The sequence below is a fragment of the Cetorhinus maximus genome, chromosome 20 (genome assembly GCF_964194155.1).
Source record: "Cetorhinus maximus chromosome 20, sCetMax3.hap1.1, whole genome shotgun sequence".
In the NCBI taxonomy this organism is placed as follows: domain Eukaryota; kingdom Metazoa; phylum Chordata; class Chondrichthyes; order Lamniformes; family Cetorhinidae; genus Cetorhinus; species Cetorhinus maximus.
Window position 1 is genome coordinate 43,502,200 of NC_135898.1, and position 17,428 is coordinate 43,519,627.

Consider the following 17,428-nt stretch of genomic DNA (forward strand, 5'->3'; position numbering starts at 1 on the left):
GTATTATAAAGAAAATGGGTTGTTAATTACCACCTTAGTAGCAATCAATAATTTAACATCAAGGTAACTTCCTGATTGTCAATACACAAGATAATCCTAACCTGCCCGGTGAGGAATGCTTGGAACCAAGGCATGTCTGGATTTCAGAATTTTCTGGATCATGGAATACCATTAGAATGCCTAGCCACAAATGTGTGAACTGGATATAAATATGCACCTGAGATGTAAAACAGTGACAAAACATAGTAAAGCACCAGTAAATAAAATGTTATATAAATGTTGTATACCCTGAGTCTGCTCAAAAGCACTGCTGCATGCTGACTGAGGGCAGAAAATGGCAGGTGGTGGAGGAAACACAGTGACTAACATGGGAAAACGGAGTGAGAAGTCACAGTGTAAAACAGGACCCAGAATTAGCACTGCCAACACGCCCAGGCTGATGAAAGTAGGGTAATGATAAACATTTAATATAAAAAATTGAGAACAATTTCCTTTCCCAGAAAGATTGGCAATGTACCACCAGTGTGAAAGGTTTGATTTTTAATTTTAATTTCTACTTAATTAGTCAACTTTTCTCCCTCTGTCATCCATCTTGTCTCTTTTTCCTATTTCACGATTTATTGCAGCGCTGTGAGTGATAAGCCTATGTGTTGCAGGGCCTGCTCAAAAAATTCTGGACACCTGGTATTTCCAGACTGGAGAGGTTACAGTGTAGTTGAATCATGGACCTTCAAATGGCATCAGAAACTGCACAGTTTTCAGATTGCTTGCCAATTAAAGCCATTGGTGGACTAATTGGTGGTAATTTGGCAGACATATATTGTTGAGACTATATTTTGCTTTAGTGTTGATGTAGGCTGTCACTTTTATTGTGAGATAATTTTCTGTGAAACAGAATTTCCAGCTGTAAATTTATCTAGCAAAATACAAAAGGGTTTGCTATGTAATATCACATGTCTCATATTTGGTACTGTTTTCACACAGATGATTTAGGAAAATCTCCTTGGATTCCTGTTTGAAAATTAGTTTTTTTTCCCAATATACATTATTTGAAATTCAGGGTATCAACCATTGTAATCAAGAAAATATGTCTTTTAAAATTCATAAATTTTCAGATTTGATATTTAGGATTTTCCAAATCTAGATAACTATTAATTTTTAATAACAATTCCTCCCATTCAGTATTGCACCTAGATTATTAATTCTCATTGACATTATTATCGTATTGAGTATTTTAATATTAACCTAATTATTTATTTGTACTATAGACATATTTAAGGTTTGACAGGGTAAGGTTCGGACTGCTATTTTAACATTACTAGCAGATGGTTCTGCAGCTGTGGTGTGACCATGTGGAATCCTAACTGAGAGATGAGTGAAAAACCTTCTACTGATAACAGATTCCCCCTTTGTCTTTCCAATGACAGTATCATCTGTCTGGTTATATACACTGTGCTGTATAGTATTGACACATTTATAGGCTTTCATGTAATGCACAATTATTACTTCCATATTAACTCTTTGTGTTGAACCATTAACATAAATTGAATTATCTTAGTGGCCAATCTTCCAATTTCATCAACTTAATTTTAACTTAATTGCAGTGCTGTTGAGATCCACCACACACTGTTGAATGCTATTTTGTTGTTTTCAGTTTTGCTTCCCCTTTTTCTGTTTCCATTTTCTTCATGTGTTTTTGTTTCTACCTCTTCATTGCGTGAACACACCCAGTATTGCATATGCTTTGAGTGCTCTCTCTCTCACACACACACAGGCTAGGACTTTCTGGTCCCACCCACAGTGGGAATCATCGCAGGCGGGATGGAAAATTTGATGGACCAGCCAAAGGTCCTTTGACTTCAGACAGGATTTTCCGACCCCACAGTGGGCAGGACTGGAAAATCCCGGACACACACACGGCCCATTAAAGGGGAAATTTTTATGCATTCTAACTAGACATCTGACATTAAAGGAGACCGCCCAATCTTAAAGAACACTTGGTCCTTAAAGTCATTTGGTAGCACAAAACTTGAATATTGCTGAAAAACAACACATGTTGTCGAAGCTTTTTGTTCTGCAGTCATCTGAACAACTCTCAAGAATACTAAATGTGAAGTGAACAACAATTTGTGCTGCATGAGAAGAGACTGCTGATTGTTTGGCAGTGGACTCTGATTGGTAGAGGCACTGCCATGAAGAATGCATCAGTTAACTCATGACTGACAGTTAACTGCCAAACTTTGTTTAAATTCAAACCAGGTAGGTTGACTCTGATTGGCCAAGGTATTGCCCTGGGGAATGAACCAGAGAATGGTTGTCGCCCATTTTGTTTAGTTGAAAAAGGCGCAATATATGTACATGTTATTTCTGTCAGGGCCCTGTGTATTAGTATATATAGCTTCTAGCATGTGTAAGTGAGCCCCACTGATAATCTTAAAATGGTTGTCAGTGTAATTCTTAGCACATTTAGGATTGTTTAGCAAATGTCATCCAAGTGTGGAATGACATCTAATGTTGGACACTGTGTTTTGGGTTTGGCAAGTATAGACTGGTTGGGTATGGTCAGTATCTTGCCTGCTGTGAACAGCCGAAGGGACATGCTGTTTGATACAGATACCGAGGGCTCAAAACAGATACCAAGTGCTCAAAACAGTAGAAGCCCTAGAGGAGTATAGAATGTGTAGGGGGGAACTTAAAAAGGAAATTAGGAGAGCAAAAAGGGGGCATGAAAAACATTGGCTGGTAAAATAGAAGAAAATCCAAAGTTATTTTACAAGTACATTAAGAGTAAGAGGATAACTAGGGAAAGAGTAGGGCCCATTAAGGACCATAGTGGTAATTTGTGTGTGGAGACGGAAGACGTAGGTAGAGTTCTAAATGAATACTTTGTGTCGGTGTACACAAGTGAGAGGGACAACGTGGGTATGGAAATCAGGCAGAAGGACTGTGATATAATTAAAGAAATTAGCATAGAAAGGGAGGAGGTTCTAAGTGGTCTGGCAGGCTTAAAAGTAGATAAATCTCCAGGCCCAGATGAAATGCATCCCAGACTGTTGAGTGAGGCAAGGGAGGAGATAGCAGTGGCACTGGCAATAATTTTCAATACCTCTCTGGCCACAGGAGAAGTGCCAGAGGACTGGAGGACAGCCAATGTGGTACTGTTATTCAAGAAGGGAGGAAGGGATAAACCAGGGAACTACAGGCCAGTCAGTCTAACCTCAGTGGTGGGGAAACTATTGGAAGCAATTCTGAGGGACAGAATTATTCTACACTTGGAGAGGCTGGGATTAATCAAGGACAGTCAGGATGGTTTTGTTAAGGGGAGGCCATGTCTGACCAGTTTGATTGAATGTTTTGAAGAGGTGACCAGGTGTGTAGATGACGGCAATGCATTTGACGTAGTCTACTTGGACTTCAGGAAGGCTTTTGATAAGGTCCTGCATGGGAGACTGATAATGAAGGTAAGAGTCCATGGGATCCAAGAGTTTTAGTTATGAGGAGAGATTGGATAGACAGGGGCTATTTTCTTTGGAGCAGAGGAGATTGAGGGGGGACATGATTGAGGTGTATAAAATGATGAGGGGCATAGATAGGGTAGACAGGAAGGAACTTTTCCCCTTGGTGGGGGGATCAATAACCAGGGGGCATAGATTTAAGGTAAGGGCAGGAGGTTTAGAGGGGATGTGAGGAAGAATTCTTTCACCCAGTGGGTAGTGGGAGTCTGGAACTCACTGCCTGAAAGGGTGGTAGAGGCCGAAACCCTCATAACATTGAAGAAGTATTTGGATGTGCACGTGCGATGCTATGGCATATAAGGCTATGGGCCTAGTGCTGGAAAATGGGATTAGAATAGTTAGGTACTTGTTTGACTGGTGCAGACTAGATGGGCCGAATGGCCTTTTTCTGTGCTGTAGACCTCTATGACTCTGCTGTATAGTATCAAACATCCGCCAGTTTTTGGATGTACAGCCTACATTCCTAGCATCACACCAACACTGAAATTCATATATCACATTGCTCACTTATGTGATAGGCAGAACATCTTTTTGGCTTGACAGCAGCATCCTGTTAGTGGCAAACACCACCCATGTACATTTGCACATTTTTCAACTGAACAAAATAGTCAACAGCCATTCTCTGGCTCATTCCCCAGGGCAATACCTTGACCAATCAGAGTCAACCTGCCTGGTTTGAATTTAAACAAAGCTTGGCAGTTAACTGCCAGTCATGAGTTAACATGCATTCTCCATGGCAACGCCTCTACCAATCAGAGTCCACTTGCCAACCAATCAGTGGGCTTCCCACCCCTCATATTTTACGTGCCCCCTGCCAAAAACACACCCGTGCAGCCCAGCCCCTGGAGTGGGACTCAAATGCAGGGCCTTCTGACTTAGAGGCTGGGCACTACCACCTGTGCCACTCGGTCTCCACAATTGTACTTTCCTTGTTGTACAAAATTGTGCAGGTGAATGACGTCATTCCCTACTCTTCAGAAATGAGTAGGATGACTTGTTATGGGTGATGTGCTTGTTTCATTTGCAAAAAATACGTCCTACTCTGATTTGGTACATCCCCTGATGTGGAATGAGTGTACCGTGTATTTTCATGACTTGTAGCTTTCCAATTAATCCTTAAGTTTTCTATTTAGACGAAAATATGATATGGCGACTTACCACATCACTTACAAATGTCTCAAGTGTTTCACATGCAGTGTATTACTTTTAGAGTAGCTGTGATTGTTATGTAGAAAAGTGTGGTCGTCATTTTGTGCACATCCAGATTCCACACATAGTAACGAGGTGAATGAGTAGTTAATCTCTTTTTGGTGGTTAGTTAAGTGCAAAATGCTGACTAGGATGCCAGGAGGATTCTTGGTGCCATGAGATCTTTCAACATCCATCTGAAACACTGAAATGGGCATGTGGGGCTTGGGTTTACCTTCTCAACCGAAGACCACTACCCCCAACAGCGCAAGACTTTCTTCACTGCCGCGCTCTGAGCTCAAATTAATGGTATGGGGTTGTATCCAAAACCTTCCAGCCTAGAGGAGAGAGTGCCACTAACTAAGCCAAGCTAACACCTGTAATTTGCTTCCATTTTGAATGGAAATGACATGGATTCCTAATTTTGGGCAATTTCTTTTTTAACTTTTTTGTCCCAAATTCAGAGTTTTCCTTTCTCCTCTTGGAAATTTGAAGGCCTGATTAGTGAGTTATGGCGCAGTGAGATTACTACTACTTTTTAATAGTGGACAGGAGGAGGTGGTGGTGTGATGCCATTGTCACCGGGTAACGCTGTGGGGACCTGGGTTCAAATCCTGCCACAGCACATGGTGAAATTTGAATCAAATAAAAATCTGAAACTAAAAGTCTAATGATGACCATGAAACCATTGTTGATTGTTGTTAAAAACCCACCTGGTTCACTAATGTCTTTTAGCGAAGGAAATCTGCCATCCTTACCTGTTCTGGCCTACATGTGGTTGACTCTTAACTCTGAAATGGCCTAGCAAGCCACTCAGTTGTATCAAAATGCTAAGCAGCCAATAAAAAGGAATGAAACTGCACCGGCCACTTGGCATTAACCTAGGCCCAATGGCAAACTCAGCCCTGTTGATCCAGTAAAGTTCTCACAGACTAGTCAAGCAACAGCCTGACATAGTCATACTCACAATCAAACCTTACAGACAATGTCCCAGACGCCACCATCACCACCCCTGGGATGTGGACATACCCAGTTAGAGGTGGTGGCACAGTGGAATACAGTCGGGAGGGAGTTGCCCCGGGAGCCCTCAGCATCAACTTCGGAGTCCATGAAGTCTCATGGAATCAGGTCAAACATGGTCAAGGAAACCTCCTGCTGATTGCTATGTACTGTATCCCATGCCCCCGCTACCCCCTGCCAATCAGCTGATGAATCAGTCCCACTCCATTTCAACACCACTAGGAGGAAGCACTGAGGGTGACAAGGGCGCAGAATGTACTCTGGGTGGGGGGCTTCAATGTCCATCGACAAAAGTGCCTTGCTAGCACAAGTACAGTCTGAGCTGGCCGAGTCCTAAAGGACATAGCTCCTAGACTGGCTCAGCAACAGATGGTGAGGGAACGAACAAGCGCGGAAAACATACTTGACCTCATCCTCACCAACTTGCCTGCTGCAGATGCATCTGTCCATGACAGTATCGGCAGGAGTGACCACCGCACAGTCCTTGTGGAGATGAAGTCCCGTCTTCACATTGAGGATACCCTCCATCGTGTTGTGTGACACTACCACTGTGCTAAATGGGATAGATTTCGAACAGATCTAGCAACTGAAGACTGGGCATCCATGAGGTGCTGTGGGCCATCAGCAGCAGCAGAATTCTACTCAACCATAATCTGTAACCTCATAGCCCGGCATATCTCCCACTCTACCAATACCACTAAGTCAGGGGATCAACCCTGGTTCAATGAAGAGTTCAGGAGGGCATGCCAGGAGCAGCACTAAAAATGAGGTGTCAACCTGGTGAAACTACAACACAGGACTACTTGTTATCAACCAGCATAAGCAGCAAGCAATAGACAGAGCTAAACGATTCCACAACCAGCGGATCAGATCTAAGCTCTGCAGTCCCTGCCACATCAAGTTGTGAATGTGGTGGAGAATTGAACAACTCACTGGAGGAGGAGGCTCCACAAATATCCCCATTCTCAATGATGGAGGAGCCTGGCACATCAGTGCAAAAGATAAGGCTGAAGCGTTCACAACAATCTTCAGCCAGAGGTGCAGAGTAGATGATCCATCTCCAGTGGTCCGCAGCATCACAGATGCCAGACTTCAGCCAATCTATGTGATTTCAAGAAACGGCTGGAGGCACTGGATACTGCAAAGGCTAAGGGCCCTGACAATATTCCAGCAATAGTACTAAAGACTTGTGCTCCAGAACTTGCCACGCCTCTAGCCAAGCTGATCCAGTACAGCTATAACACAGGCATCTATCCGACAATGTGGAAAATTGTCCAGGTATGTCCGGTGCACAAAAAGCAGAACAAATCCAACCCGGCCAATCGCTGCCCCATCAGTCTACTCTTGTTCATCAGTAAAGTGATGCAAGGGGTCACCAACAGTGCTATCAAGCAGCACTGCCCACTGACGCCCAGTTTGGGTTCTGCCAGGGCCACTCAGTTTCTGACCTCATTGCAGCCTTGGTTCAAACATGGACAAAAGAGCTAAACTCCCGAGGTGAGGCGAGAGTGACTGCCCTTGACATCAAGGCAGCATTTTACAGAGTTTGGCATCAAGGAGCCCTAGCAAAACTGGAGCCAATGGGAGTCGGGGAGAAAACTCTCCACTGCTTGGAGTCATTCCTGTAACAAAGAAAGATGGTTGTGGTTGTTGGAGGTCAATTATCTCAGTTCCAGGACATCGCTATAGGAGTTCCTTTAAGGTAGTGTCCGAGGCACAACCATCTTCAGCTGCTTCACCAATTACCTTCCTTCTATCATAAGGGGCAGAATTTTTAGTTCGACATGCGGGCACGCGCCCGACCTGCTCAAGTGTAAAGTAGTGCGTGATGACATCGGGCGAGCGTCCCAACGTCATCCCGCGCTCATGCGATATTTTGGTCAATGCGCGCGCGTGAAAGTCGGAAGCGTGCCCGCCGACAATTAAGAGGGCAATTACGCCCATTAAAGTTCCAATTGTCCCCGATTTTTTGTGGTCTGTCCAACCTTACAGTTGGCAGACGGGCAAATCTGTGAGGCAGACTCTGCATTTTTGATGAAACCTCATCCAAGGGCAGGATGAGGTTTCTGTTATTAAATAAAAATAAATAAAAATGTATTTGCAAAATTTTCATCAGGTGATGGATTCTGATGCATGAACGTTTTTTTCCGGATTTTAAAACCTTTGTTGTTGCTTTTAAATTCATCAACTCCCTGAGGCAGCTCTCTGCCTTCAGGGAGCTTTCCTTCTGCCTTTCCCCTTGCCCACACTTAGGCCAGTGCCTGCTCTCCTCCCGCACCCCCCCTGCACTGCTGAGTATTTCAGCGCGCATTTCACATTGTTTGGCCGTTAATTAGCTAGCCAGCGTGAAATGGCGGTCAGGGGCCGATCGCGAGTGGTGATCTGTTCCTGGCTGCTCCTGGGCCCGCCGATTGCGCCCATACACCGACCTAAAAATCCTGCCCACGTTCAGAAGTGGGGATGTTCGCTGATGATTGCGCAATGTTCAGCACCATTCGCGACTCCTCAGATACTGAAGCAGTCCATGTCCAAATGCAGCAAGACCTGGACAACATCCAGGCTTGGGCTGACAAGTCGCAAGTAAAATTCATGCCACACAAGTGCCAGGCAATGACCATCTCCAACAAGAGAAAATCTAACCATTGCCCCTTGACATTCAATGGCATTACCATCACTAAATACCCCCACTATCAACATCTTGGGGGTTACCATTGACCAGAAACTGAACTGGACTAGCCATATAAATACTGTGGCTACAAGAGCAAGTCAGAGGCTAGGAATCCTGCGGCGAGAAACTCACCTCCTGACTCCCCAAAACCTGGCCACCATCTACAAGGCACAAGTCAGGAGTGTGATGGAAGACCCTTGACTTGCCTGGAAGAGTGCAGCTCCAACAATGCTCAAGAAGCTTGATACTATCCAGGACAAAGCAGCCCGCTTGATTAGCACCCCTTCCACAAAAATTCACTCCTTCCACCACCGATGCACAGTGGCGGCAGCGTGTACCATCTACAAGATGCACTGCAGGAACTCACCAAGGCTCCTTAGACAGCACCTTCCAAACCCACGACCACTACTATCTAGAAGGACAAGGGCAGCAGATACATAGGAACACCACCACCTGGGAGTTCCCCTCCAAGTCACTCACCATGTTGACTTGGAAATATATCACTGTTCCTTCTCTATCGCTGGGTCAAAATCCTGGAACTCCCTTCCTAACAGCACTGTGGGTGTACCTACACCACATGGACTGCAGTGGTTCAAGAAGGCAGCTCACCACCACCTTCTCAAGGGCAATTAGGGATGGGCAATAAATGCTGGCCTAGCCAACGAAACCCAGGTCACATGACTGAATTTAAAAAAAAAATTAGGGACCAAAGACTGCAGAAGGTTTCCTGAGGAAGGCAGCCTGGCTTGAACGTGTCCCCGCTGAGGGGTGCAGCCAAGAGCATGAGCTACCTGGATGATAGTGAGACCAAGTACAAAGACCTGTGAAATTCAGTGTGAGAGGCTGGGAAGCAACAGATGTGCTCATTGAGCTCACGTATATGTTTCCTAAACTTTTTATTTTGTTTTCAAATGTATAATTGTCACAGTGCCATGCAGATTATTTACACAATACAGCACATTATTTATACATAATTTAACAAAGGCTGCCAGGTTGTGCGTGGCCCTTGGATGATCCAGGCTTTCACATTCACGTTCATTATGTTTACCAAGCGGGGAGACAAAGGTGTTTCAGGCATGTTACTATAATGGCTGTGTGGTTTCCTCCCCGCTCCTCGCCAGCTGCTTCAAGCCCTCACTGCTTCCCTTTGGCTGTGAGCTAATACTTATAACACGTATAAACCGCCAGTTTTTGTTTGCATATTTTATACCATTCAGAATATCTGTACCACTAAATCCAGTGTTGACAGATTGATTCATGAAATCCTGTTCATTTGGTTAATTATGCACAAGCTTTAGTAAAGCACTTTGATACACTACCAAATAAATGACTACAAGGGTGAAAGGCACAGAACAGGAGGGAAGTTACTGAAGTTGATAAGTAAGTGGTTGAGTCAGAGAAAGCAAAGGTTAAAGGAGCAACATTACATGGAAAGAGCTGACTAGTAAGCATTGGACTATTCTGCAGCCTTTTTACTATATCTATAATAACAATCTTATGTCTGACACACTTCCTATCAGCTCTTTCCATTTTAAATTTCTATGTCACACTCAGAAAGAAACTGCCAGTACAAAGCTTATCACGCTGTACATATATCGTCCACCTCAGTGGAGATGCTGCAGTGTCGGTTGGTGGCTGGAGGATGTAGTTACGGTATGTCAGGTTTACGTAGGCAGAGTCTATTATAAATGTAGATGTCAGGACTTGTGTTCCTAATGATTTTGAGCCAGTGGTGGTAACAAAGCTCTTCAGTTTTGCCAATAAAGTTAAATTGGGAGGGATCATAAACCGTGGAGAACAAATGGATCAGTTGTAGAAGGAGCAAGTAATGAAAGTTGTGGAAGGGAAAACAACAATGGGAGTATAGAATAAGTGGATACAGTCTTTAAGTTACGACAAGAAAAAATAATTTGTGAGTATTCGTCGGAAATGCTCTTAACCAATCAGCACAATGTGCAGCTATAATTTGAGGGTTAAAAAAGGCAAACATTTATTGGGACATAGAGCACAAATGCTACAAAACTTTGACTCACTTATACCGTTTTAAGTGTTGCATACAGTTTTGTATACCGAACTTTAAAATGGATACGCTGACCTTGGAGGGGATATAAAGGAGGGCATTTAATTTGGTAGTTCGAATAGCCTATCCATGAAGCATTGAAAGTGGAGGATATTATAAATTTCAAGTGGATAGTGGCAATATTTGTCAGACTCCTGAAGGGACGAACAATAAAGTGTTTTATGAAGACCAAGGTTTTGTACAGGCCCAATAATTCTTTTCTGGTCCTGTAGAGCCTTAGTTCCAATTATTTGAATGAGAAAATCTGTAAACTTCTGATAATGCTGAGGGTTGTCAATCCTTCACCCTTCTCCTTGAGCATATGTTCCCTTTATTGCTTATAGATATTCATTTGTGCTGTATAATTAGTTGAATTGAATTAGCTGCAAATGGGAAAACAGTTTATGTACCTTGTTAAAATGTACCATTATAATTCTGAACAATTTTATGAATATAGCCGCTTGGTAGTACACAACTTGAATATTGCTGAAAAAAGAGACATGCTGTTGAAGCTTTTTGTCTTGCACTCATCAGGACAGAATTGCAAGAATACCAAATCTAAAGGGAACAGTTTATACTGTATGAAAAGAGGGTGCTGATTGGTTGGCATGAGGACTCTGATTGGTAGAAGTGTTGCCATGGAAAATGCACCAAGGAACAGTTAACTGCCATTGTTTAAATTCAAACCAGGCAGGTTAACTCTGATTGGTCAAGGCATTGCTATGGGGAATGAACATGGAAATGGCAGTCCCTCAATATTTTGTTTAGTTAAAAAAGGCTCAATGTGTGGGCATGCTCTTTCTTTTGCAAAGGACTGGGCCCTGTTTGTGAAGATATGTAGCTTCTAGCATGCGTTAAGTGAGCCAGACTGCGAGTCTGACTAATGATCTTAAATTGGTTGTCAATGTAATTATTAGCACAGTCAGAATTGTTTAGCAAGTGTTGTCCAATCGTGGAATGTTGGGTAATATGTTCTGAGTTTTGCAAGCATGGGCTGGTTGAGTATGGTCAGTACTTTGCCTGTTGTGAAGAGCCAAAGGGATGTGCTGTTTGACACGATCCACCCGTCGTTGGGATTATGATTCTATGGTTCTGATTGTGCAACATTTACACTAGGACGATTGTTTAAAGAAGAGAATCTCATAATGTGTACTTTTTTTTCCTCCCAGGTGAGGTGAGGAATGGATACCTTGGGTGGAAGCTCCAAAGGCACTTCATTGGCAAATGTGGAGTTTGATCAGCCATTTATATTCACCTCTCTGGTATTACCATATTATTCTTAATTATACAGAGATAAAAACTTGCTATGGTTAAAACTTGCAACAACATTTGAAAACTTAACCTCACATTAACAATTTATAGACAAAAGTTTGTTTTCTAATCTAATCTGTACATATAAATTAAGCTAATTAACATGAATTATTGCTGTGCAATATTTTAAACTCTTCCATTCGGTAATAATGGAACATGAATTGCTGGGGAATGTCTGCTTTCCAACTAAACTAGACTGAAATGATAGAAATTATAAGTATGTAAAAAGAAAAAATGTAATTATTGTGATCATTGAGTTCCATGAATATTAAATACTAGACTCATATGTTAGAAAAAAAATTAAAAATGTTTATGTAAACCAAATTTAATTTAAAAATTCTTTTTCATGGTCAGTCAAGCATGGCTGAGAGCCCAGCGATCTATTAGAATAAAAAAACACCTGCTGCCCAGAGGAGACATTGTTTGATGGCAGCTCAGGCTCTCTGATCTCTGTAGTCAATTTTACAATGTTTGTTGACATAAGTAAGTGGTTTTGAGTGTCTGTGGTTTGTGGTTTTTGAAACTTGGAAGGGCCTTAATGATTGATTGACACTTTTCTCAGCTTGCCAAGGCTTTTTTTTTCAAACGTTGCAGAAATTGATCAAAGGATTACATTTTCTCAAAGCATTTTTTTACACATGCCACTATACACTGTGGGGTTCATTGGTTCTAGCTAGAAAGTGTACAGTGGGTCAATGGGCATGGAAGTGCCAGAACTTGGCATAGGGGGTATGAATGGCCTGAGGGGGTGGTTGAAGGGCAGAGCTTGGCGTGGGGGCATGAGGGGACATAGGGGGCAGGTGTGGTAGTGTAACTTGGCATAGGGGCCATGAGGAGGATCATTTGAACTTGCCTTTTAAGAGGTCCCCTCATGCACATTAGAGTTCAAGACTCCTCTAAGGGGCCATAAACCTCCACCCTTTAAAAATCTGGCTTGATTCCACTAAAATTGCAGAGGAGTAGGAAATAACTATCTCTGCAATGGAACCAGCCAGGTTGGGAGTGCCTGATGCAGGCTCCCGACAGGAAGCAGCCCGGATCCTTTAAAGGCACTTCCACAGCCTGGTAATGTGGTCATGAATCCCAGAATCGGGACCCACCCACCATATTTAAAAGATGACCTTCTCTTGGTTGGGTGTTCATTTGTCCACATGAGGATCTGGATGGCCAGGCAAAAGCTATGCTTTTCACTTCTTATTGTTCTCGGAGTTAGCACTTCAGTGACATGGGCAAGGTGCTTTTTCTGATGAAAGGTATCTACACTGCAACTGTCTAATCAACCAGCCACCAGAATGTGCTGGGTCCATTTTTGGAATTGAATGGCGTGACTGTGGGCGAGGATGGGATTAGCAAGGGAGTAATTGTACTCACTATCAAATTACCAGCTGACACTCAGTCAGAGCCCACATTTGAATAATCACCTGGAGCTACGAGAGGGAACCCAGCGGCCATGATGGAACCCATCAAGAAGCCAGTGGAGAGAAGGAAAAATGGGTGTGCAGACTTACTGAGAAATACCCTTTAAACAGTTTAAATGTTTTTTGTATGAGGATGCATTAAAATGCAGCTTTTGATTAAACTATCTGCCTAGAGATCAAAATTATTTGAGTCTGGCATCTCCAAAATAATATGTCCTTTGTGATTCCTTCTCTGACAGACTAAAGAGAATACCAATGGCTTTTAATTTACTTTTATAGGCTTCAAAGGCAAATTGAAAGACGTGACTGCCCTATGTTTCCTCTGTCATTTGTTAAATATGGGGTCATTCCTAGTTTCATTTTATAACAAAGAAAACTTAATTGTCTCACAGAGAAAACTGGCTGCACCCAGTCACACGGATGTCACCTTGTCCCCACAAGAGCGAGTGAGGGCCCTCACCAAAATGGGTTGCAACATAGAAATCAGTGAGGACATTACTCCCCGCCGCTACTTCAGGTCTGGAGACGAGATGGTCCAAATGGCATCTGTTTACCTGGAAGAGGGAAATCTAGAAAATGCTTTCGTCCTTTACAACAAGCTTATAACGTAAGAAACATCTTTACTCATGAATCTGGTATTAATTTTCAAGCAAACTTGTAACCTATCTGATTCTACAGGGGTTGAGAACAAAACTTAAGAGAAATAACAAAATAGGCAGAGGAAATTTACTTCTAGCTATGTTTTATTGCACAGGAAAAGCAAACACCGGCTTAAAGCGATAGTTACAATGTTGTACTAACTTATCATTAATCTTACAGTTTGTTTGTAGAGAAATTGCCAAAACATCGCGATTACCAAACATGTGCAATCCCAGAGAAGCAGCATATTCTGAAAGTAAGTGTGCTTTTTCATTCACAATGTAGTCAGTGGCCTGGATTTTCATGCCTCCCATCCCTGTCAGAGCAGAGACAGAAGGGTTTAGATAATTGCAGGTGGGACCCGATTCTGGGATTCCCACCCCATTTCAGTTTCCCAACTTTTGCTAGTACAGGATAAGGGTGCAGGTAGCGAGGCCATATGTGGCACTCCCAACCTTTCTGGCTCCATTGTGGGATGGGCACTCCCAACCTTTTTTGCTCCATTGTGGGATGGGCATTTCAGACCCCTGAATCTTTGATGCCTTTGCAGGAGGCATGGTTCACAGCTCCTCAGAAGAGTTGTGAACCTTGGGGGAACCCTAGTCTGGAGTCACGAACCAAAAACAAAAATCAGGCGTTCAATATTCCTCTCTTACCTTCTCTTAAAGCTGTCAATCAAACCCAGCCAGTGAAAATCCCATTGAAAAAAAGCCTTTAATCCTGTCCAATTAAACATACAGGCATTAAAAAATCACTTCAAAGAAAGACCAAGTTATTACAAGGTAATGAAACTATCAATCAAGCAAAGCCAGAGGTCCCCTTTGCAACCATGTAAACAGCACCTCCGGACGCGCCCCCCCACCACCACAAAGCTGATTACTTTAGTCATTCTTGGAGCTTAGCTGAGCATAATGAGGCTAGCTGGTAACTGTATCAACAGAAGCAGGCTGTTGCCAGATGGCTTCATTATGAATGTGCAGCTGAGCTCTAAGAATAGCTAATGCATTAAGCCCTCTTGGGTGGGGTGGGGCGGGTGGGGCGGGGCGGGGGGGGGGGGGGGGGTGGTGTTGCGGGTGGTGGCTGCTGTTTATACATTTATGAGGTCATGAAAATTCCCAATTCCCGCTACCTGTCTCCTTGCTGAAAATTCAGACAATGCCTTTGCAGTAATGTTATTAATTTATAAATTGCATCTCTTTTTGTCATACTAATTGTTATAGGAAGGGCATGTACACTACAATGTTAAATGTCATTAATGTCATTAGAATCGATGGTTGTTTATCTTTTACTAAAACATTTCCTTCAACCTTAGTGTTGTGTTAGGCTGAGTTAAACTGATAAAGCTACACTTCACGTACAATTTTCCTGTTCCATTCAGTTTATGCTAATTTACTGCTTTCCCATCACATCACCACCATAAACACAGTGTCCCTTTCTAGCTAGGGATCTGCTGATTAAGACACAGTAGGTTAATTCAGGTGTACTCGAAATACCACTAAGGTGGACTCAGTAGAATATGTTCGCATTGTTAATCAAATCCACTTCAGTTGGTGAAGTTAAAACTAAGACACAGCTGCTTTCTTTGCTGCAGAGAATTTATTGCCTTAGTTCACAATCAACATTACTCCAACCCCCCAGTGTCCCAGCTATCTCCATTTATAGGTGTACAAAAGCTGACCACCTGTTTAACAATGTAGTTGCCTTTAAACTGTAACAATGTAATTAATAAGACATTGGCACACATGAATGGTTAGGATTCAAACCTAGACATTCTGATTGGGAGGAATTCAATGCTGTAATATTGGAATTATTGGACTACAACTTCCAGGGCTTGATCTTAACTGGGCTTGAGCACTCTCACTACAAGTTCTGCTCAAGGGACTTGAGCACAAACTCTAGTCTGAGACTCCAGTGCAGTACCGAGGATGAAAAATTAAAACAGGGTCTCATTTGCCGTCCCAGGATGATGTAAAAGATCCCACCCTATTCAAAAAAGCAGGGGAGTTAGCTCTGGGGTCCTGGGCAATACTTATCCCTCAGCTAACATCGAAACAGATTATCTGGTGATTATCACATTGCTGTTTGTGGGGCGTTGCTGTGCAAAAAATGGCAGTTGTGTTTCCTACATGACAACAGTGGCTACACTTCAAAAGTACTTCATTGGTTGTAAAGTACATTGGTACATTCTCTGAAGAAGAGTCATATGGACTTGAAAAGTTAACTGTTTCTCTCTGCACAGATGTTGCCAGACTTGCTGAGCTTTTCCAGCATTTTCTGTTTTTGTTTCAAATTTCCTGCATCCACAGTATTTTGCTTTTATTTTGGGACATTCTGAGATTGTGGAAGGTGCGATAGAAATGTAGTTCTTTCTTTATAATAGAGTTACTTGTTGATGGACAATTTGTGTGTCATTCCTTTTCATTTAATGAAATGAAATCAGAGCCTATGAGCTTCCTTTATTTGAGTACCTTGGCTTCAGGTAGCATGTGTGTCTGAGTTTCAAAGTCACTCTGTTACTTGGCTGTTATATTGTGATTATAAAATATTTATCACTGCCCTATGGCAGGGTTCACTTGACCAAGAAGACTCACATTGCCAGACATCTTGGCAGCCCCTATTAAATATTAAACATTCACTGTCTGTTGGCAGTGCAGGACCAGGTTGGATTTGTCTCCTACAAGGTGAGCCATGATTGGCTGAGAACTGAGGGAATTTGTCCTTGCTGGATAAACAAGTTCACGGGCCAGTTGAGTTGACCCTGGTTTTGTTTGGAGCTCGATGTCTGTTGTGAGGGCTTGCATCATTTTTGACAATTTCATTAGGCAAATATGAATATTACCAATTAATTTCTGTTTAATTCCAAGAAATTAAGAGAAGTTGCGTTTCCAAGAGCAGAGGAGCTGAAGACACAGCTTATTGCTAAATATGGTGTGGAATACAAAGAATATCTGACTGCCCAGGTAAAATTAATGATTTTTTTTGTTGTAGATGTATTTATTTCCTCATTAGAAATCTTTCCTTTTCTGTTACTCCAAGCAAATTTAGATCCTATGTATTAAAGTAACTATGGGGAGAATTTTTCCTATGGTAGGCGGGCTGGGCGGGAGCGGGAGCAGGCGGGGGCGGGTGTGGAGCCGATCGCTGCCCGCGATTGGCTGCATGCCGCCATTTTACACGGGCGGGCCAATTAAGGCCCACCCAGCGTAACGCAGAGCTCAGCGCTACCTGTGCGGGCGGGGTGAGGAGGGAGAATTGGGGCCTCCGCTCTTTCGCACATGCACGTGAAAGAGTGCAGCAATCTCCCTGAGGCACGGAGCTGCCTCGGGGAGATTGAATGGATTTGAAAGCTTTTAAATAAATGAAGTAAAAATTTATTTAAACATGTCCCCTAGTGTCACATGAGCTGGAACGTGCTCGTGAGGTTTGGAAAATTTATTTCTTTATTTTATAGAACCTTCAGGAAACCTCATCCCACCCGTGGATGAGATTTCCTGAAAAATGCGAAGGCTGCTTGGGCTCTTTGCCTGCCCGCCAGCATTAAGGTTGGACGGGCACCGTTCTTAACAACTTTAATTGCTTTTTTAATGGCCTAAATAGGCCGTTGACGGTT

The 17,428-nt window shown here is 42.8% G+C and overlaps 1 protein-coding gene across 3 annotated transcripts in view; it reads left to right on the forward strand.

Annotated features, from left to right (window-relative positions):
- The window catches only part of stambpl1 (STAM binding protein-like 1), a 66,015-nt gene that overhangs the window by 16,207 nt on the left and 32,380 nt on the right, over positions 1-17,428 (forward strand). For all 3 annotated transcript variants that reach the window (XM_078565967.1, XM_078565968.1, XM_078565969.1), the window contains exons 2-5: positions 11,620-11,712; positions 13,572-13,786; positions 13,999-14,074; positions 16,683-16,778. In XM_078565967.1, the coding sequence (XP_078422093.1) occupies positions 11,632-11,712; positions 13,572-13,786; positions 13,999-14,074; positions 16,683-16,778 (468 nt within the window). In that variant the 5' untranslated portion in view covers positions 11,620-11,631. The remainder of the gene's footprint in view (positions 1-11,619; positions 11,713-13,571; positions 13,787-13,998; positions 14,075-16,682; positions 16,779-17,428) is intronic.